Consider the following 21,186-nt stretch of genomic DNA (forward strand, 5'->3'; position numbering starts at 1 on the left):
TCACTGGAGACGCGGGCCTGCCTGGCTCCCGGGACAGCGGAAAAGTGCCTTCTGAGTCTTTTTTGTGTTTTCCTGTAGTTTGTCACAAGGCAGTACAAGCCTGGGAAGGCTCGGTTCGGTGTGGTTTCTGCAGTGATTTTTCCCACCACTCTTTAGCCAGCCGCGTCGCATCTGTGTGCAGTAACTTCACGGGAAGGGACCACGCGGTCTTCCTCCCCCCATATGAGGGAGGGTCTGCCCCTGGCCTCCCTGCTCGGCGTCGAGGTCCTGCTGGGATGAGACCCCGCCTCGTGTCTCAGGGCAGCTCCTGCCTCGTAGACCTAGAGCACCTGGGCGGAATGTGGGTCTGACTGGGGCTCCGCAGAGCCCCAAGGCGAGGTCGCTGCCATTGTTCAGATGCAGGCAGGGTTCTGTGCATGGCTCCCCGCAGGGGGTCCCCAAGGTCCCTTCCGTTCAATTCTCCATTACTGTCACAAGTGTCACGTGGGGGGAAGGGCCCGCGGCAGCAGCCGGGCTTGTCACACCTGCATCCACACAGCACCTGCAGGGCGTGGATCCGGCGCATGGAGAGGTCAGCCGCACGGCTCCTTCTCCGGATGGGGACACAGGACCAAAGGGGTCAGCAGGGCAGAGACCCCCGCAAGGCTGGGCGACGGCTCTGACGTGCGGTGTCAGGGGACAGGTTTCACTTGGAAGCAACATGTGGGGCTGGGCCTCAGGCCTGTGGGCTGCAAGGAGGGAGCCCGGCCACCCTCCCCCTTGGGACAGCCTTGTGTGGCCCTCCCGCCCATTCCGTCCCTTGAGTAGCCACCGGGAGCCTCACGTCAAAACGGAAATCAAAGTTGCAGTCTGTCAAACCAGCCCACGTTTCATGCCAATCCCTGTGCTCTGTTGAAGAAACAAATCTCTCAGGCTGACGAGGGTGGGAGGGTGGGGCCGTGCAGGTCAGTAACACCAGAGCCTGACTCGGCCACGGGGAAAGAGGCAACCGAGGAACGCGGGTGGCGGGAGGCAGCTTCTGGCCGTGTTCTCCAGGCTGGAGGCAGACGACCTGCACGCGCGCGTCGTGCTCTAGCTCGCAGCTTGTTGTTCACAAGGTCTGGGCTGGAGATCCCGGTTACTCTACACGCCCTCTAGGACGGAGTGAATGCACTGACGCCGTGGCTCGTGGCTGCCACGGGGGTCCTGCCGTGGTTGGCAGGGTGGACACTCGGTGTCGCCAGTGGCAGGACGTACAGGAATTTTGGTACCACTTTTGCTGTCTGTTTTCGTAAACCTGAAATTGTTCCCCGAGAGAGAGAAAAAGATTTAAAGAAATGGCCAACAGACGTAAGAACAGGTTCTCAGCCTTGATAATAACAGAGAGATGCACGTGGAGTGGCAGCGAGGCTTTTTCTGCCGTCAGATGGCAGAACCGAGAAACGAGCAGCGAGCCCTGTGTCCTTTGGGACATCAGGGGGTGGGTGTCTGGCCGTGGGGCGTGGGAGCGAAACACATGCCCCCTCAGATCCTGACGTGCAGAGACCCCCTACCTTGTCCTGTTGGCAAGCGTGGCTCCCTGTGTGTTCCAGGAGATGGTCCTGCAGGAACACGTGTGTGTGAGCCCAGACTTTTATGTAGAATGTGATTAGGGCCTTTGTAGCAGAGTCTGTAAAAGCAGGAGATTGCAAACCGTTTAAATACCCTGGAGGCCCGCCGTTACCCACAAGGCCATGGGGGGGGACCACACTCCCCATCCAAGAGCTCCTGCCTCCGACCCTGTGAAATAAATGAGGCAACCAGGACGGGCCTTGCTCGGTGGGATCGGGCCTGGGGCGCCGCCCCGGCCGTCGGGGAGGGTTTCTGGAGAGGCCGTGGTGGGAAGTGAGGACCCTGCGGAGCAACTTCGGGGGCGGGGCCGGGGGCCTCGAGTGGGCGGGCGCTCGGGGAAGGTCTGATGAGACTGAGCCTCTCCCGTCTCTGCTTCCAGCTGGTGGCGGCCATCGTGTTCGTCAGCTTCGGCGTGGTGGCCGCCTTCTGCTGCGCCATCGTGGACGGCGTGTTCGCTGCGCGGCACATCGTGAGTTCTTCCCAGTCTCCCTCATTCTGTTCTCAGTTGCTCTGTGGGTTTAAGAAATCTTCAGAAGTTCAACTTCATCTTGCAGGACGCAGCTCGGTGACCTTCACAGTCTGACGAATACAGATTGTGTTGGCCAATCGCAGTCTTTCCTCCTGTCCCTCCCCTCGTTTCCTCCAAAACTGACCCAACACGCACCCCCTACCCCAGCCATCACGTCATTAGAACCAAAGTCCTCAACTTCCCACCGACACTCCTCAGGCCCCTCTTTAATCAGTAAGATGAAAGATGTCCTGGAGCCAGTGCCCCACGACTTCCCAGGCTTTTTGCTCAAATACGTGTGTTGGGACCTCCTCACTGGACGCTGTGCCCATGAGGTCCCTCTGCCTCTGTCATCCTAACGGTGGGGAAGCCGGGGGAGGACACGCCACGTCAGACACTCGTGCTTTGGAACCGTGGGGCGGTGGCCGGGACCTGCTCAGAAGGAAGGGCCGGGCGCTGCTGCTCTGTCCACCAACCCTGACCTGGCGCCCCGTCCGGGCCGGGAAGGACCCACTGGCATTTCTCTGCGGCCCCAACGGGTCCTGTGTCAGGTGGTAATGCGACACGAGCTCAGGGCTTTACGTGCGCTCGTTCACGTCGATTAACACTGAACTCTGAGTGGTTTTATGCTTGTGAAGTTTCTTAGGTTATAAAAAGTGCCGGCCCTGGTGGTAACGTTAGGCTAAGCTTTACAGTCGCTCTTCTTGGGACTATTCGGTCAGTTTGAAATTATTTCCAGATAATTACAAAGTGCTGGCCCTGGGAATCCTTACCGATTCCTCTCCAGGAGAGGCGAAGGGCCAAGGACGGCGCAGTTTCACCCTCCCAGTCAGGTTTTACAACTAAAGAGGCAGGTACGGTTGATTCCCGCAGCCTCCCTCGAGCCTCAGGCGTGACGAGCACCCCCTGTCCGGGGTGTAGGGTGTGGAGCTCAGTCCCCACGTCCCTGCGCTTTTCTTTCTTTCTTCCTTAGATGGGTTTTCAGCTTCCTCTAGCTGCATGTGGCCAGTGTGCCCAGGATCGGCCGTCCCGCCAAAGCTGGCCTGCCAGTCAGGGACTTGGACGTGAACAGAGGGGCTGAGTTTCCAGGTTGAAAACACATAGCCTGAAGCTGCAGGGAGATGGCTGTGGTTGAACTATGGAGAATCAATTAAAAATGCCCTTTTCTGGGCTTCCCTGGTGGCGCAGTGGTTGAGAGTCCGCCTGCCGATGCAGGGGACACGGGTTCGTGCCCCGGTCTGGGAGGATCCCACATGCCGCGGAGCGGCTGGGCCCGTGAGCCATGGCCGCTGAGCCTGCGCGTCTGGAGCCTGTGCTCTGCAACGGGAGAGGCCATAACAGTGGGAGGCCCGCGTACCGCAAAAAAAAAAAAAAAAAAAAAAAAAAAAAAAGCCCTTTTCTGCAGCTTGTAACTGGCTATCGGCACTTCCCGAGATTACAGCTTTAAGATGCCAACAGCTGGGGTAGAAAAATGTGTGGAGGACGACCCCCACGTCGTCCTCACCCCCAGGGCAGGCGAGCTGGCATCCAGCCCACTGTGGACGTGTCGGGTGTGATGGGGTCCGGCAGGCTGGCAACCACGGGCCCGGGAAGACTTCATGAACATCCACGACGACCCTGATCCTCAGGGACCTGTGAGCCTGTGCCCGCCGGCGTGTTGCCCTTCTGGTCGATCCCAGCCTCTGGGCTCAGCCTCTGTCTGGACCAGGCCCTCCTTTCTGCCTGTAACCAACCAAGCAGAGGGGGATGAGGGCGCGCGTCTGGGAGGCAGCCTCAGGGAGCCCCACATTCCTGGGGGCAACAGAGGTGGGGTCTCGGCCGTGCGGGCGGCTTTCTCAGGCCTCAGCACCCTGAGCCCTCCCTTCAAACGCACTGGCTTCCCAGTGGAAGAGCCTCCCCGGCCCTCTGTAGGAGCGAGACCGGCCCTGCCTTGTTTCAGGGCTGCACAGGACACCTGGAGTGGCATCCCTGCAGGCGAGGACTCACAGCCTGCAGGCGCCCCCTTCCCAGCTCCAGAGCCAGGAGGCCCTCCCGGGTGCCCTTATGGTTTGGCACCATCTGCCCTGTGAATGTCGGGGACAGACTCACGGATAGATAGTTGGATGGGCACATAGGTGAATGTACGCTCCCGTGGCTGGTGAGTGGATGGGTGCATGGAGGGAGGGGGATGGATGGACGTGGGTGGATGGATAGAAGGATGGAAGGATGGATGGAGGGACGGGTGGATGGACGTGGGTGGATGGATAGAAGGATGGGTGCATGGAGGGAGGGATGGGTGGATGGACGTGGGTGGATGGATAGAAGGAAGGATGGATGGAGGGATGGGTGGATGGACGTGGGTGGATGGATAGAAGGATGGAAGGATGGATGGAGGGATGGGTGGATGGACGTGGGTGGATGGATAGAAGGATGGAAGGATGGATGGAGGGATGGGTGGATGGACGTGGGTGGATGGATAGAAGGATGGATGGGGGGATGGGTGAATGGACGTGGGTGGATGGATAGAAGGATGGAAGGATGGATGGAGGGATGGGTGGATGGACGTGGGTGGATGGATAGAAGGATGGATGGGGGGATGGGTGAATGGACGTGGGTGGATGGATAGAAGGATGGAAGGATGGATGGAGGGATGGGTGGATGGATGTGGGTGGATGGATAGAAGGATGGAAGGATGGATGGAGGGATGGGTGGATGGATGTGGGTGGATGGATAGAAGGATGGAAGTATGGATGGAGGGATGGGTGGATGGATGTGGGTGGATGGATAGAAGGATGGAAGGATGGATGGAGGGATGGGTGGATGGATAGAAGGATGGATACACAGATGAGTAAGTGATCGGGTGGCTGGTTGGCTGGTTGGATGGATGAGTGGATTAGGCTGAAACCCACCTTGCTCCCTCCCTCGTGGAAAAATTGCTGTGCTTTGAGGGAAAGAGGCAGGAGCCAGGGGGTCTCCTTGTAGAAACTTGTATGGGAGCACGACCACCTCCCTCAGCTGCCCTGTGTTGACCGATGGGGGGAGCTGTGCCCCTGGCCAGCAGGGTTGGGGTGCCTGCTTCCTGGCTGCAGGAGCCCAGCTGCTCTGGGATGAGCCCTGGTACTTCCTTTCTTTGTACTCCTGGGAGGGGTCCGTTGGCCTTGGCCTCTCTCCTTTGGGCTCAGAGCCTGTGGCGACAGGTCTGGAATCACCTCCGGTCCCTCCTGACATGGGGGTAAAGCCGTCCCCTTCCATCTGTGGTTCTTGGTCTCTAGGAGCCCAGGCCCCTCACCGCAGGAAGATGCCAGTTTTACTCCAGTGGGGTCGGCTACCTGCACGACGCCTACCAGACGGAGGTGAGTGCAGCGCTGGTCCCGCTCGTTAACCTGGCCCAGATCCGACCTTCTGTCCCCAGCACGCCCTCACGTCGTGCTCACCGCGCCCGGTGAGGTGCTTCGCTCCGGATCACAGCTGCCGACTGCCTGTGGTGCAGCCCCGAGGCCACCGGCCCCGTCTGTGCGGCGTTCACGATGAGCTTTTTATTGACGTGATTAGTGCACTAAAATCTAGGATGCTACGTTTGCACTGGCCCCAAACTCGCCGGCTGTCCCTGGGCCGAGGATGTCTGATGGGCGTTTCTAAGCGTGGCCGGCATCTCCTCGTGGACCGTCCCAGGTGGCTGCGTGGCTCCCTTGTCCTGCCGTCTCCCTCAGCTCTGTGTAGATTTATCGGTGTAACTAAACATGGCCTCTGACACTGTGCACAAATGTCAGGAAGGAGGCGCGCAGGGCGGGCAGCAGACGCCGTGGCTGAGGCCGCGTGGCTGGCGGCGGGGAGAAGGGGCCTCTGCTACTGCCCCTCAACAGGGGGCGGCACACGTCTTCTCCAAAGGCCCGGCCTGTGCCGCTGGAGGGGGCCCTGGGGACTCGTCCTCTTCAGCGGGGGTCACTGGGCCCCCCATGCCCTCGTGCTGCTCTGTCCTTCCTTCCTGCTCACCGCAGTGTGTTCCGAGCGGTACTGGGGTCACAGAGGTGACACCTCGCAGGAGGGAGGGACACCTCCCAGCAGGGGCACCTCGGGTCAGGATCAGGGTTAGGTCTCGCCGTCCTGTGGCTCCGACCTTCCCGTGTGCTGGCTGCCAGGCTCAGAGCCTGGCGGTGCCCTGACTGCTCCCCTGCTCCCCTCGCTGAGCCCCGGTTCTCACCTGTCGGGCCGTCCGCCCAGCCCCCTTGCAGGCCTGAGTCACACGGGCTCACTTCCATGGCTCCCAGCAGCCTGTCTCTGGTCTCCGCCCCGTCGGGACTGTTTTTCCAGATTAATCTTTCTAGGACCCTTGCTCAAGCCCTCCCACTCCTGATGTGGGTGGCTTTCAGGAGTTAACCACAGAACCCTGAAAGAAAGGCTACATGCCCAAGGGTGGCTTGAGGTGCTGCTATAGGGGCCGGGGCCAAGGACCTCTGGGGTCAGGCCCTGCCCCCGACCTGCCCCCTGACCTGCCCCAGGCGCTTGGCCTCTCAGGCGACCCCAAGCCTGCTCGAATGTCTGTCCTCACTCATGCACGGCCCTCCCTCCAAGTCCTTCTCCCCAGGGTCCCCGTCCTCTCTCTGCAGCTGGGTGGTCTCTGCCCCACTTACCTTCCACATGGGGGTGGTTACAAAGCGCCGGGGGAAGGAGGGGAAGCCTCCGTGTGACCTGGGGAAGGGCTGGCTTGGTCAGACTGGGCGACCGGGAGCTGTCCTCTGGGAGGTCAGGAAGGGGCTCCTTCCTGAGGGGTCCCCACCTGCAGGCTCCTGGGGACCCCCCGCCCCTCACCTCGTCCAGCAAGCTTTGGCCTGGTCCTCTACCTCTCCCTTCAGGGGGTCCCTGTGGCCCCCCAGCCCTGCTGCACCTGGACTGGGTGGAGGAAGGGGCAGGTCAAGAAACGTGGGCTCAGGGGAGGCAGCTGCCTGGCTCATGGGGCAGAGGGGTGGGTCCTTACGCCCAGGGAGGCCCCTGCCCGCTGCGGCCTGAGGACAGGGGCACCTGACCGGACTCTCTGCTCACAGGTGACCTGCCACTCCCTGAACGGTAGATGCCAGCTGAAGGTGAAGAGTAACACCTGCTACTGCTGCGACCTCTACGACTGCCACAGGTGAGCGGTGGGAGCCCGACAGCCGCGAACCCCACGTCCCCGGACTTACCCAGCCCGCTCTGCATGCCCGTCCTCGCACGCTGCACCCACATCTCATTCAGCCCTCGCACATCCTGTGAGGCCGGGCATGGGCTCCGTTCCACAGATGAGAAGGCTCAGGGCTGCCGGGAGGTGGGGGGCAGGGGAGGCCTCCCGGGGAGCCCTGTCCTGCTGTGGGCTGTGACCGGCACAGGTGACCCGTTTCTTCCTCCCCGGAAGGCCGGGACCCTGTCTCTGCCTGCTGGTCTCTCCGGTCTGGGGACGGGGGCGGCGGTTTGCCCTGTGTCCTCCCCCGTCCCGTGGGGCCCAGAAGCGCTGCTCTATTCAGTCTGTCCAGCTTCTCACCTGTCATCTGGACCAGTGCAAGGTCCCAGCTCCGTGGGAAGCAGAACCCTCCCCACACCGTCTTTTAAATTTTCTGTTAATAGCTTGAATACCTACATTAAAGCCAACAGGGAGTTTACTGTTGCTTCTTGGAGACCCTCCCTGAACTGTTGAAAACCCCAGGGGTGTAGGCTGCAACACCCTTCCCCCAGAGCAGGAATTCACCCCATTTCCAACCCGAGGCTGCGGTCCAGAGCCTGCACAGACCGTGACCACGGGGACCAGGCCACGGGCCAAGACGAACCCCCTCCGAGGCTCACCCCTCTGGGCTCCCTGCCAGGGCGGCCAGCAGCCGCTAAGCCCTGCTGGCTCCAGGGGTGACCGGGCCGGGGCTCTGCCTGCCGGGGCCCTGTTTGGGGCAGGCTGTCCTGCTCAGAGACCTGGGCCCCCTCCCAGGTGGATTCTGGGCTCCCTGGGACAGCCCTGCCCCCAGGGCCTCCCTCCGCCACCTGAGGGCCTGGGCCCTCCCAGCAGAGCCCCCGGCCCATCAGTACGCGGAGCGTCTGCCCCGCTGGCTCAGGTGGCGAGGGGGCCCCCCTGCGGCCGTGGGTGACGCTGAGCCCCTCCCTGCACAGCACCGAGCACCCGCCCACCTACTACGAGTTCGTGGGCGTCCGCGGCTGCCAGGACGTGCTCCACCTCTATCGGCTGCTCTGGGCCTCGGCAGCGCTGAACGTCCTAGGCCTGTTCCTGGGCGTCGTCACCGCGGCCGTCCTGGGGGCCTTCAAGGACATGGTGAGTAGTGCCCGCCGCACACTGGGCAGACTCAGCGATGGGGACGTGGGCTCGTGGAGCCGGCAGCCGTGCTGACCGCAGCCTGGGGACACTTCAGTCCCTCCTCCCCGAGGCTCGCGCCACCTGAGCCGGTCCAGGGAGCGCGAGTTTAGCGGCGGAGAGGGGCACCGAGCCTGGTGCCTGACGGCCGCGTCCATCCCTTGGTGGCCCGCTGAGCACGGAACCCCAGCGCCTCCGATCCGGTAGATCTGGGGCTCAGGCCCGTGCTTCCCGAAGTCAGGTGACTCCAAAGTGAGCCCCCGAGAACGTGCTGCAGCATCTGGGCGGCCCTGGGCAGGGACCGCACTGCAGGGCCCGGGCCTGAGGCCACCCTGCAAGTCTCTCCACGGGCAGCGTCCTCTCCAGGGGACCAGCTGTTCCAAGCTGTGTTCTCGCGCGGGGCCCAGATGGTCCCTCCTGCGACCTGACACTTCATCTGTGGAGGTGCCGCACGGGAGGCCACAGGCGCCAGGAAGAGCTCACAGCCTCCCACAGACCAGCAGCCACCCGCCCATCGCCCGGCTTTAACGAGGAGGAAGTGCAAATGCACGTGCAAACACCCCCTGCAGGCCAGACCCCATCCACAGCCCACACTGCCGAGGGGAGGCTTGTTACCTCTGCCCCAGAGACTGTGGCCCTTGGCCGCATTTCTCAGCCTCACCTGGAGCCTCCCGAGATCAGTGACATGTTTCTTGGAGGTTTCCTGACCCCAGACAAAGCCCGAGATACCACGGGAGACCCCCACGGGTGACCCCCCGCCCCACTCCCACTCTGTGTGGTGCAGACGCCGGGCCCAGCTCCCGCTCGGTCGCAAGGTGTCTTTCCGTGCGCGCACAACAACATCCTGTCCTTCAAGGACGAGGGCCGCCTGCCCCCGGGACGCCTGGGGTCTGCAGGGCCCACAGTGCGGTCTGGGGGTCCCTCGGTGGGGCTTTTCCTGCTGTGACCAGGTTGGAGTTTTCTCTCTCGGCAGATCCTCAAGGAGAGTGAGGTTAGACTCGATGGCTACACAGAGTGTCTTGTTCGGGTCCTGCCCCTGGGAGCCCGGGTGGAGGCTGCTGGCTGTCCCCAGGGATGGCCGTCAGCTCGGTGGCTTTTCCAGAAGAGGGCCCTGTGCTCATGAGTTTATAATAAAACTGCTGGAGCTTCTCTCGGGAACGTAGCAACGCCCCAGAAAAGCTGCTTGTCACGTGGGACACAGAGTTACGTGTCAGCCCCGCTCTGGACAGTTTCCTCTCTCACACCCAGAGCTCAGGGGTGTTGTAAGAAGCAAGCAAAGTGATTCCTTAAAATTTTACACCTACGAGTAGTTGCTCTTGTAAGTTAATGGAGCTTATAATTTAAGAATTATCTTAAGGAACGACACGTCACAAGCCACCCGAAGCTCTGGGCGCTCAGGGCTCCGTCCCACGGGGTGCTGGGTGGGCGGGCGGGCAGAGCGTGGAGTCTCGGGGCTGCAGAGGGTCTCCCGAGGTGGGGTTGCCCTGGCAACGTGGCCACGCTTACAGCCCAGCCTGGCTGAGGAAGGGTCTGCGCTGGCCTCAGGTATGAGAGCTGCAGGTGGACAGTCCTCCTGGCCCAGCTGGGGTCTCCTTGCCGTCATGGGAGGCTCGGAGGTGAGAGGGTGCACGAGGGGTCAGGGCAAGACCAGGCAGTGCAGGCGCCTAGCGTCCCCCGCAGAGTGGCCGTAGTTCCCAGAGTGAGGCGGCCTCTGGGAGACCCCTACACCTCCACCCCATCCTCCCCAGGCCCCGAAATGCTGAGCCAGGCCAGGCAGCTCCTCTCCAGCCCATGACACCCTCTGGACCCTCGAGCCACGACCCTCACCAGCCCCCTCGGCCCGGATCCCCTTAGCCAGGCCTCAGGCCCGAAACGCTCTCCGCAGCCCTGGGGCCCAACTCTGGCGGCACCGGGCCACGTCGGGGCGCACAGAGTCGGCCCTCAGCTATGCTTGTTCGTAAGTCATCAAAGCATCGAGGTGGCTGCACTTGGGCCCCGTCTTGAGTGTTCCGTCCTCTCTCCCTGCTTTCAAGCTGCCTGTTCACCCCTCGGAGTTTAACTGACTCGCCGCGCAGACCAGAGCTCCTGGTAGGAGAGGACGGAGCACTGAGCCTGCGGCATGAAGGAAGCGCGACGGGCCTCCTCCTTCCTGGGCTGCCTGCGTCCCGAGGGCAGGGGCGGCGAGGCAGCTCTGGGGGGCTCGCTGCCCCCCAGGACCCTGCTCTTGCACCTCCAGGGCTTTTGATGAGTTTTCAGATGCTCCGTCTGTGCTGCTGCCTGTGCTGTCGCAGCCCCTCCCGGCTCTGCAGGGCCTGCCCCGTGGGTGTCAGGCGGGATCCAGGTTCTGGGCTCTTAGGGAAGGATGCACCTCTGGTCTGGGAACCCCCGAGCCCCCCATCGGGAGCGGCTGGCCTGCCTCTGGAGAGGGGTCCGTCCTACGGCCCGTCCTTTCTGGGGGCGGGTGAGAGGTCAAGAATTAGGGCCCACGTTCTGTTTTCCTCTGGGGAATCAGAGCCTCCCATGAGCTAAGGAAGCCGGAGTTGGAGGAGTTTGGGAAGCTCTGGTCTTGGCTGTGCTGCTCCAGAAATCCCTGCGGCCAGAGCCCTACCCCGGCCTGTGCCACCCAGAGCCCTACCCCGGCCTGTGCCACCCAGAGCCCTACCCCGGCCTGTGCCACCCAGAGCCCTACCCCGGCCTGTGCCACCCAGAGCCCTACCCCGGCCTGTGCCACCCAGAGCCCTACCCCGGCCTGTGCCACCCAGAGCCCTACCCCGGCCTGTGCCACCCAGAGCCCTACCCCGGCCTGTGCCACCCAGAGCCCTACCCCGGCCTGTGCCACCCAGAGCCCTACCCCGGCCTGTGCCCCCCAGAGCCCCTGTGGGGAGAGGGCCCTGCTGACTAGAGCCGGGGGCATCTTTGGAGTCAGCGCCCCTCGGGGATGCCCGTGACACACGCTCCTGGAGCAGACAGGTGGGGTTTCCTCACTTTTCCAAAAAAACCCAAGAGAGCCTGGGCCTAGCTGGGCCTCTCAGCGGATCCCGGGACAAACAGGAAAAGGAAAAGCAAGAAGAGACCCAGCTTTGGGGCTTTAGTTCTGGTCGGAGAGAGGCTGGTGAGAGGACTCAGAATCTCTCCCTTGGGGACTCCGCCTTCCTGAGCGGCTGCCAGACGGGGCTCCCCAGAGCGGGGCTCGGCTGACACGTCTCCATCCTTTGCGCAGGTCCCGCTGTCCCAGCTGGCCTATGGCCCGTCCACAGCTCCTCAGGCCCTCTACAACCCCGCCCAGCAGATCCTGGCCTCCACGGGCTTCGGCCCGGTGCCCCCGGCTGTCCCCACCTGCTCGTCGTACCCGCTGCCCCTCCAGGTAGGCCGAGCGTCCCCGGGCCGGACGGTGCTCACGTCCCAGGCAGCTGTCACCCAGGGAGTGCGGCTCGGGTGGGACACGGGGGTGGGGGGCTTGGGTTGAAGGAAAAGGGGGGGTCTGTGGCTCCCCCTCCCGACCTAGACAATGGGGTGATGCAGCTGGTGTGGACCAGCAAAGGGGGTGGGACGACCGAGGGACGTGGCGGGTGACCCCAGGCCCCGCGCAGGACGCGCGGCATCCCCGGGGGCACCTGGGGCATCCTTGCTCCGTGTGGCCCTGGTGACCCAGCCCGCCACGTCTTCCGGGGCCTTGAGGTTTTCTGGCCCCTGACCTGGCCCCACGCGAGTTGCCTGCAGTTTCCTGGCCCCGTACCAGCTGCCGGGCCCCTGCGACAGGGCAGCGCCGCTGAGTAGAGCCGAGGGCTTGCCGGCGCTCACGGAAGCGGCAGGTGCACAGGCCTCACCCTAGTACCACTCTGGTGGCCTTGGGGCTGCTGTGGAAGGGGGCACGCGGGGGTGAAGCCTGTTCATAGAGCAGCGTCCCGCCCGACCAGCTGCCACTGTGGTGACCAGGACGTCCCCAGATGTTGCCCTGTGTCCTCGGGGGGCAGAGGTGAGCACCTCTGGCCCAGACAGCCGGTCGGCCTGTTTTGGCGGGGGCGGGGCGGTGGCCTTGGCACGTTCTCTGGTCTGTGTCAATGACAGCAGCCCCTGAGCGATTCTGGGAAGTTCGCGGGGTCAAGGTACCGGAGGGGCTGCGTCTGTGTGCGTGGGCAGGTGGGGTGCTGAGACCCCGGCCGTTTGCTGTGAGGTCACACATCTTCATCTGCTGCTTGGGGTCCCAGCGCTCGAGGGGTGATGTTGACGGGGCATGAGAACTTTCCAGGGCCAGAGGCTGTTTAGGGCAGGTGTGTGTATCCACCAGCTCAGGGACAGAGGCGGCGGCCAGAATTGAGGAGGGGCTGAGGGGAGCGTGGTGCCCGTCTCCGCAGCCCCTTATGACTCAGAGGAACCCGCAGACTCGGCCCGGCTGGCCGCCCGGGGCTGTGGCATAAGCCCGGCCAGCGAGGTCCGCGGTGGCCTCCCCAGGCCCGACAGCTCGTGGGGCTGGAAGCGGGTGTGGGGTCTCTGGGCCCCGGGGCGCAGCAGGTGTGGCGAGCTGAGAAAGCCTGCAGCCTCGTCCTGCCCGGGGCAGGCCCGCTGGGCGGGGAATCAGGGGCCGCTCCACCTCCCCGTGGAGGCGCAAGTCCGTCCTCTCCGCGCCTGGCTCCTTCCGCTTGCCGTGAATGTGAAGCTGGCGGCTGTGCGCCCAGGGCTCCGGGGGCCTTGGAATTCCCAGAGGAGGCTGCGCCGCGGCGGCCTGGCCTGAGGGCAGCGCCACGTCTGTCTCCGAGGAGTGGTGGCCCACGGGCTGTGCCACGGGAGGCCTCCTCCTGCCGATGAGGGGCAGCCCCTTAGCCACCCCACCAGTCCCGAGCAGGCGCCCTGGCCGTACGGGGACCTGCAGGCTGAGTCCTGAGTCAGGGAGGGGCCTGGCTCGAGAGTCCTCCCATTTCTAAGACACGGAAAGGAATTACCCAAGCGTCAGGAGGTGAGCTGGCTGCCAGTAACCCCCCGTGGCATCACTTCTCACGGTGGGTACGTCAGCTTCCCCGACACCCAGGTGGCCGTCCTTGGCGGCCCTCGTCTTCCCTGGGAGCTTCACCTGCATCCCACCTCCGGGCCATCCTCCCTGGTCCCCATCACGGGAAGGACCACGTCATCTGGGCGTGGCCTGTGTCCTGGGCTGTGCTCTGCCTCTCATCTGCTTAGTTTGCCGAACCCAGAACATGAGACCACAGCTGGAGGGAGGGCTGGTTGGCCACCTGTGGTCTCAAACGCCAGCTTGGAAATGCACAGACGCTGAGGAATGGGCGTGCTCCACGGGCCGCTGTCTCCCGTCCTCCCAGCGTCCACCGCGAGTCCGCACAGTCACGCCCGCACACGGGGACTCCAGGCAGCTCTGGGGCGTGGCTAGGGGGCAGAGGCGATCCCCGCAGGGCCCTTCCTCCTGGCTGAGCCCCGGCGTTTGGCTGGTATAGCACCAGCGTCCCGCAAGCTTGGCCGCAGGGAGGACCCGGGGAGGACAGCACCTCATCCGGGGCCTGCTGCTCTGGGTCCTGACCTGAGGCACCGGCAGGTGTCCTGCCTCTGTTCCCCCAGGAGACAGGGCTGCAGGGTGCGGGCACGGTCTCCCCTCCTTACCGCTGGTGCTGGAGAACACATGGCTCTCTTCCGGTGTCGTACTCCAGCCTCATCCACCTTCGGGCCTCTGGCTCGTCACAAACAGCAGATGCTCCCAATTCTCCCTCCCAGGGGAGGCCTGGGCTCCCTCTACAAGGGCCTAATCAGCTTTTATCACCGGCACATGTAGGAGCGTAATTACATACGCGTCAATAATCAGATTTCCAGGAGATGGCAAATCAGTGATGCTGTGTGTCTCGTCAGGAGGGAAACGACAGATTGATGTTTCTGACTCTGTTCCCATCGGAGGAGGAAAGGGATATTGCAAGTGTCCTGTCCAGTCATTAGCAGCGGAAAACACTCCTGCATAATAGAGGGAGTGAGCAGCTCTTGGGGCTGTTTGGAGCAGCTGGTCAAACGAAAAATCGCCTTTGGGCTTCCCTGGTGGCGCAGTGGTTGAGAGCCCGCCTGCCGACACAGGGGACATGGGTTCGTGCCCCGGTCCAGGAAGATCCCACATGCCGTGGAGCAGCTGGGCCTGTGAGCCATGGCTGCTGAGCCTGCGCGTCCGGAGCCTGTGCTCCGCAACGGGAGAGGCCACGACAGTGAGAGGCCCGCGTACCGCAAAAAAAAAAAAAAAAAAAAAAAAAAGAACACTCGCCTTCGAAGAAAACCCACCTTCCTTATTCCCGGGGCCACCTGGTCAGGAAGTGCAGGAACAAGGACACGCCAAGGATTAACTCACATCCTGTAACTAAGGACCTCGCATCCTGTAACTAAGAGGCTTTTTGTCTGCTCCCCGATGGGATTGCCTGTGTGGACAGAGCCTAGTTTCCTCTGTGGTTCCTGGTGGTTTACCCTGTGGTTCCTGGTTGTTTACTCCGTGGTTCCTGGTGGTTTTCTCTGTGGTTCCTGGTGGTTTTCTCTGTGGTCTGTGGTGGTTTACTCCGTGGTTCCTGGTGGTTTGCTCTGTGGTTCCTGGTGGTTTGCTCTGTGGTTCCTGGTGGTTTGCTCTGTGGTTCCTGGTGGTTTACTCCGTGGTTCCTGGTGGTTTACTCTGTGGTCTGTGGTGGTTTTCTCTGTGGTTCCTGGTGGTTTTCTCTGTGGTTCCTGGTGGTTTTCTCCGTGGTTCCTGGTGGTTTTCTCTGTGGTTCCTGGTGGTTTGCTCTGTGGTTCCTGGTGGTTTACTCCATGGTTCCTGGTGGTTTACTCTGTGGTCCCTGGTGGTTTGCTCTGTGGTTCCTGGTGGTTTCCTCCGTGGTTCCTGGTGGTTTACTCTGTGGTTCCTGGTTGTTTGCTCTGTGGTTCCTGGTTGTTTGCTCTGTGGTCTCTGGTGGTTTGCTCTGTGGTTCCTGGTGGTTTGCTCTGTGGTTCCTGGTGGTTTACTCCGTGGTTCCTGGTGGTTTGCTCTGTGGTTCCCGGTAGTTTGCTCTGTGGTTCCTGGTGGTTTGCTCTGTGGTCCGTGGTGGTTTGCTCTGTGGTCCGTGGTGGTTTGCTCTGTGGTCTGTGGTGGTTTACTCCGTGGTTCTTGGGGGTTTTCTCTGTGGTCTGTGGTGGTTTGCTCCGTGGTTCCTGGTGGTTTGCTCCGTGGTTCCTGGTGGTTTACTCTGTAATCCTTGCTGGTTTGCCATGTATTTCCAGCTGGCTCCTCTGTGGTTCCCACTGGTTTATTCCATGGTCAGTGTGGTTTACTCCCTGGTTCTCTCAGCTGCTCTTTTCTGGTAAAGAACTGACAACACACATGCCTGGTGGGAGCTGGGGACCCGCAGATCTGAGGGATGTTCTCTAGAGGTTTCATTTGTCCCCTGAGGTCAGAAAGAAGTGTGAGTTTGAGAGAAAGAAAGCAGTGGAGGTGGGCAGGGGCCCAGGGCCCTTGGATCCCTAGAGCCCTGGCCTGTGAGGAAATTCTCTCTCAAAGCCCGAGGTCTGGGGTTCCTCCAGGGGGAGGGGCAGGCAGGCCAGCATCCCTGGGCCCTGGACACCTGCTGAGCAGAGAGCAAGGAACCACCTGGCCCCCCCGAAGATGAGAGCCTGCACACACGCGCCTGTGTCCCATCACAGAAGGGGTCGCTTGCTTTATTTAATGTTGGTTTTAAGCAGGCGTTTTTAACCTCTAGAAGTTAAAAAAAAAAAAAAAGAAATTTAAGAGGTTGTTGGCGGGTGGAGGAAAACTGGCAATTTTATTAATTTGAAGTCTGTGGCATGCCCCAACATTCTCTTTGCAGAATCACCTTCTGCATCTATGTGGGTTAGTGTGGGTTCTCCAGAGAAACAGAACCAATAGCATGTGTGCACGTAGGAGACACAGGTAGAGATATATTTATAGGAAGAGATGATACAGATATAGATATATAGAGGGAGAGAGCCCAAAATCTGCAGTGCGGTCCACAGGCTAGAGGTCCCAGGAAGACAGATTTTGCAGTTTGAGTCTGGTCAGTCTGGAGGCAGAATTCCCTCTCCCTCGGGAACCTCCGTCTTTTCCTCTTCAACTGATTGGACGAGGCCCACCCACACCAGAGAGGGTGATCTGCTGGTCTACATGTTTATCACAGCTACCAAACACCCTCAAAATGACATCCAGACAGTTTGAGCAAACATCTGGGCACCGTAGTCTAGCCAAGTTGATGCATAAAATTCACCATCACACTATGTGGAAAATGTTGATGTTCTTGTTTTTTTCTGTAAAATATGAAGTGTTGAGTAAACCCAGGGCCCCAGATGAGCTGGGCAGCCTCTTCCTTAGACAGCGTTTGCATGTCCGTGCATCCCAGTGTCAGGTGGTCACCAGCCACCCTCCTGAATGTCAAGACCTGGATGTCAATGTGCCCACAGGCGAGAAGGGGGCCCAGTGGGGCTGAATCGGGGCCTCCCTGCGGCCCCCTGGGAATGCACGCTGTTCAGGGAGCGATTCCCACCAGGAGGGCCTGGGTCTGGGGGTTCGGGCCAGGGTGGGCTCTGAGGGGCGCCAGTGGCGCTGGGCATGTCCCCGGGCTCCCGTCAGCTGAGGAGGCTTTTTCTGTTTGGTTGCAGCCCCCTGGTGGCTTCCCGGCCTCACCTGGCTCCGACCTCTCTCTGTCCGAGGATGTGCAGCCTCCGTCCCAGCCCGGCTCCAGCTGCCGGCCCCCCCCGAATGCCCCCCCCATCTTCGCCCTCACCCACTTCCTCCCCGGGGAGAAGCCTCCCCCCTACGCACCGTGATGCAGAGGGTGGAGACTGAAAACAAGTTTTTGTCTTGTTAGAAAACAGAGCAGCTTCTACGAACCCTGCTTCTGTGGCCAACCTCCTGGAGATGCCGAGCCCTCCTCCCCTCCCTGGGCACATCCGGGCAAGGAGAGGCCGGACCTGCCCTGGCGGGCGGGGAGCCCTGGTGGCTAAGGCCACCTCACCCTGTGTGAAGCCACACACGATGCCGTGCTAAAATGCCCGCCGGAGCCGCCTTGCTCTGGTGGCGTCACTTACAAAACAGTTTCATTTTCCTCCTAATTCGTTAGCACTATTATGATCAAGGGGACTGCGGCAGGTGCCCCCGTGTGAGGACCACTTTCGAGGAAACGCGCTGTGTTTGTATTTATATGTGTGTCCCCGGCGAGGGCAGGGTCACCACCCTCAGCGCTGCACTCCTGGTCCCCACGCACTCGAGTGAAAACTTGTCCCAGCTCAAATATAAGCGCTGTTTCCAAGGCCTGCGAGTGTTCTGAGGTCTGCGTGTGCTCTGTTCCAATCGCGTCCCGCAGCTGCGTGTGTCCTGTGTACGGGGTCCAGGCCCCCTTAGGGGCCCCCGACTGTCAGCCTTCGTGGAGAATCCAGGGAGCCTGGTCTGTTCTGTGGGACACCCTGTGTGGGCCCCCGCCCGCAGAGCAGGTGCCCCTAAGATGCAGCCTCTCTGCTGAGAGACCCCTGGAGGGGGGTGGCCTCTGGGCCCTGGTTGAAGCCGTGCCCAGAACAGACCAATGGCTACCGACCAGGGCCCCACATGCACCTGCCCACTGCCAGACACACCTGAGGAAGCAGGTGAGCGTGGCCTTGGAGCCAATCAAATCCTGGTCGAGAGACAGACCAGAGTCTGTCTCAGAGTTACAGAGTTACAGTCGTGGATGTTTGGGGAAAAGAGATGGCGGAGGAGGGACAGGAGGGAGGAGAGGTGAGGGGAAGGGAGAAGGGAGGGAGGAGAGAGGGAGGGAGGCAAGTGGTTGAGTCTAAACAAGGCGTGGCCTCCTCTCCCGCTGCCGGCTGGGAACGCAATTCTGTCCAACAGACAGAATACTCCCAGCCCTCACATCCAGAAACACTTCTCACTACATTTTCTGAGCATGTGGACCGTTTCCTTAGAGAGGAGGACACGCGTGGATGCGTCTGGCCCCTTGGCCTAGGGAAGGCTATTTGTCACAGACGAGGCAGGAAGGACCTGGTCACTGGTCAGAGCATGTAGATTGTTTTGGTCCCTGCAGCGCCCCCCCGCCCCCCGCCAGTACCGCAACGAGGGGAGTCACAGAATTCTTGGCTTCCCGGCACATGAAAGCGATGTTTACACCATCCTGCAGTCTGTTGCCAGTAGCATATGGCTAAAGAAACAACCCACGACCTTAAGTAAAAACACTTCCTCCCTAAAAAATACCAAAACAGTAGGGGCTTCCCTGGTGGCGCAGTGGTTGAGAGTCCGCCTGCCGATGCAGGGGACACGGGTTCGTGCCCCGGTCCGGGAAGATCCCACATGCCGCAGACTGGCTGGGCCCGTGAGCCATGGCTGCTGAGCCTGCGCGTCCAGAGCCTGTGTTCCGCAACGGGAGAGGCCACAACAGTGAGAGGCCCGCATACCGCAAAAAAACCCCAAAAAAACCCAAAACAGTGACAAGAGTAACATCAAAGACCACTGGTCACGAATCACCATGCAAATATAATAATAATGAAAGAGTCTGAAATATCATGAGAATTATGAAAATGTGACACAGAGACACGCAGTGAGCATACACTCCTGGGAAAATGTGCTAACAGACTTGTTTCGCACAGGGCTGCCCCAGACCTTAATTTGTAAAAAAAAAAGCAGTATTTGTAAAGCGAGATGTGACTGTGTTTTGTTAAACGTGGGCTCGCAAGCCCCGTGTTTCCAGGCTGGCCTGATCCGATGGGCCCAGCGCAGCCCTGGCCTCTGTGGCCTCCATGGCCAGGACGTGGCCCCACCTCCTGTTGTCCCGGAACTTCAGCTCCAAAAGCCACGAGCACAGCGAGGTCACTCCTCGTCGATTTGGAATTTTAGCTCAAACTCTTAAGTGGCCAATCCTCCCTAATTGTTTGACTTGCTTTGGGCATATCGTAAAAAATAACAAAACTAGCAGAATTTAGGAGGAGTAATTCCTTTGGCTGAGATGCAGCCCGTGGCCACACCGAGAAGCAGCGTGAAGTTAGTTTTTGAAGCATCCTTTGTCTCCCTTTTAGCTCGATTTTGACCCGACGGGCTTGCTGTCCCTCCACCTGTCTGCCCCGTCACCAGCCTCACTAGTCTGGGTCCCAGCTCCTCACGGCTTTGCTTGGTAGCCTCTGCGGCTAAGGTCTCCCTTTCGGGGCTTCGCCGTCACAGTGGCAGGCATTTGGGGCCTGGGGGGGTGCCTAGTGTGACCACAGGACCAGTGTCCCTGTGCCCAAAGCCAGCTCTTGCAGGACGAGTCCCACTCAGCTGTGCGACTTGGGGAGACCATCTTTCACCAAAGAAACCTAGTTTGAATGTCACGTAAAACAATGGTGTATGAAAGGAGAATTCACGCGACTGACTGTGCTCCCTGCCGGGATCGTGCGGAGAACAGGGAAGACGGTTCTTACTTCTGAGGCTCGTTAGACCCAGACGGGTCTTGTTTTGCATAAGGAGGATGATCTCTTTCCTCCGGCGGCCCCTCTACAGCCCACTCGAGACCTCAGCTCTGCTAGAGGCCCAGCAGGCATCCCTGCGGCCTGGGTGTCAGGCAGGGGCAGGAAGGGGCCCCCCGGGCGGCAGCTGGAGCCGGGTGACGGGACGAGCTCCTGCACACTCCCCCCCAAACACAGGCGGTCCTCTTCACAAAGGCAAACTCGTTACTTTACAAAAGTTATGTGTATCAATGTAGGGACTGTCCATAAAACCTAAGAACTTAAGAGTCACTGAGATGTTTACTTATGCTGAGAATTATGTTAGGATATTAGCGCACAGGTCACAAACCATCAGGGACCGGGGTGGGGTGAGACCAGATCCCGGCTCCCCCCTTCCAGCCTGCCTGCCGGTGCGGCAAAGCCTGGGCCTGGCTTCAGGCCCATCCAGGTGAAATCCACCAAGAGCTCCCTGTGTGGGCGCTCGACGCCAAACCTGCCTCTTCCCAGCCTCGTCACATCATCATCTGTTCATTTTGCTGCATCCGATAAGGTCCTGCCAGCCCCGTCTCTCCCTCGCGGCGTCTGTTGGGAGATGCGAGCTCACTGGCACGGATGCCAACATTTATTGGGGACACCTGCGTAGACCCCACAGGCACTTAGGGTTCCGCGTGTGAGGCGCCCAGCCCGGCCTGGTCGGGGCCAGCGCCTGCCATCTGGCCGCCCTTCCCTGCATGCCCACCCCGAATGCGTCAAAAGATGACACGAGCCAAGCCGCACAGTATCGGATGGACAAGCGTCCCTTCCAGCCAGGGAAACCTCAGCCTAGTCTGATGGGTTCTAGGAGGGATTCTTCCTTCTCCGGGTGACTTTCCAGTGGATCCTTGGTTTTATGTTCTTGGTGTTTTCGGTTCAGTGGGCAAAGACACGTGACACTGAAATGCCCGCAGCTGTGTTGCTTGGGAACGACCTCTGGCAGCAGGGCCGTGGTTCTGACCGTGGGCTTTGCCCTCCGCCCGCAGCCAGGTCAGCCCCCCTATCGCAGCATGGAAACACCTTCACTTGTTTTATTCTTTCCACCTTTGTTGCTCCTGGAAATGTCGGTCAAGGTGGAGATGCTGTCTGATCACAGGAGCCTCTGCGGCCCCTGGGCTGGAGCCTCTGGGGGAGGACGTGCCCTCCCCGTGTCCGTGCCGGCTCTGCTGCTGCCCCGTGGGGCTTCGGCGTCCTGCCCTTCGGGGGCGTTTAACCCAGTGCAAACCGTACCAGGCAAAAGCAGGAGAGGAGAAAGGAACTGGGGCTGGGACTTGAACGGGGCGTAGGGGCTGAGCCCCCGAGCTGCTCGTGTGGGCACGCGGCTCGG

At 61.0% G+C, this 21,186-nt stretch overlaps 1 protein-coding gene across 2 annotated transcripts in view; it reads left to right on the top strand.

Moving 5' to 3' along the window:
* Window positions 1–17,670, top strand: part of TMEM255B (transmembrane protein 255B) — a 31,216-nt gene extending 13,546 nt beyond the window's left edge. For both annotated transcript variants that reach the window (XM_060129249.1, XM_060129250.1), the window contains exons 4-9: window positions 1,970–2,059; window positions 5,350–5,430; window positions 7,120–7,205; window positions 8,204–8,363; window positions 11,623–11,766; window positions 17,019–17,670. In XM_060129249.1, coding sequence (XP_059985232.1) covers window positions 1,970–2,059; window positions 5,350–5,430; window positions 7,120–7,205; window positions 8,204–8,363; window positions 11,623–11,766; window positions 17,019–17,186 — 729 coding nt within the window. In that variant the 3' untranslated portion in view covers window positions 17,187–17,670. The remainder of the gene's footprint in view (window positions 1–1,969; window positions 2,060–5,349; window positions 5,431–7,119; window positions 7,206–8,203; window positions 8,364–11,622; window positions 11,767–17,018) is intronic.
* Window positions 17,671–21,186: the final 3,516 nt, after the last annotated feature.

The sequence above is a fragment of the Lagenorhynchus albirostris genome, chromosome 18 (genome assembly GCF_949774975.1).
Source record: "Lagenorhynchus albirostris chromosome 18, mLagAlb1.1, whole genome shotgun sequence".
In the NCBI taxonomy this organism is placed as follows: domain Eukaryota; kingdom Metazoa; phylum Chordata; class Mammalia; order Artiodactyla; family Delphinidae; genus Lagenorhynchus; species Lagenorhynchus albirostris.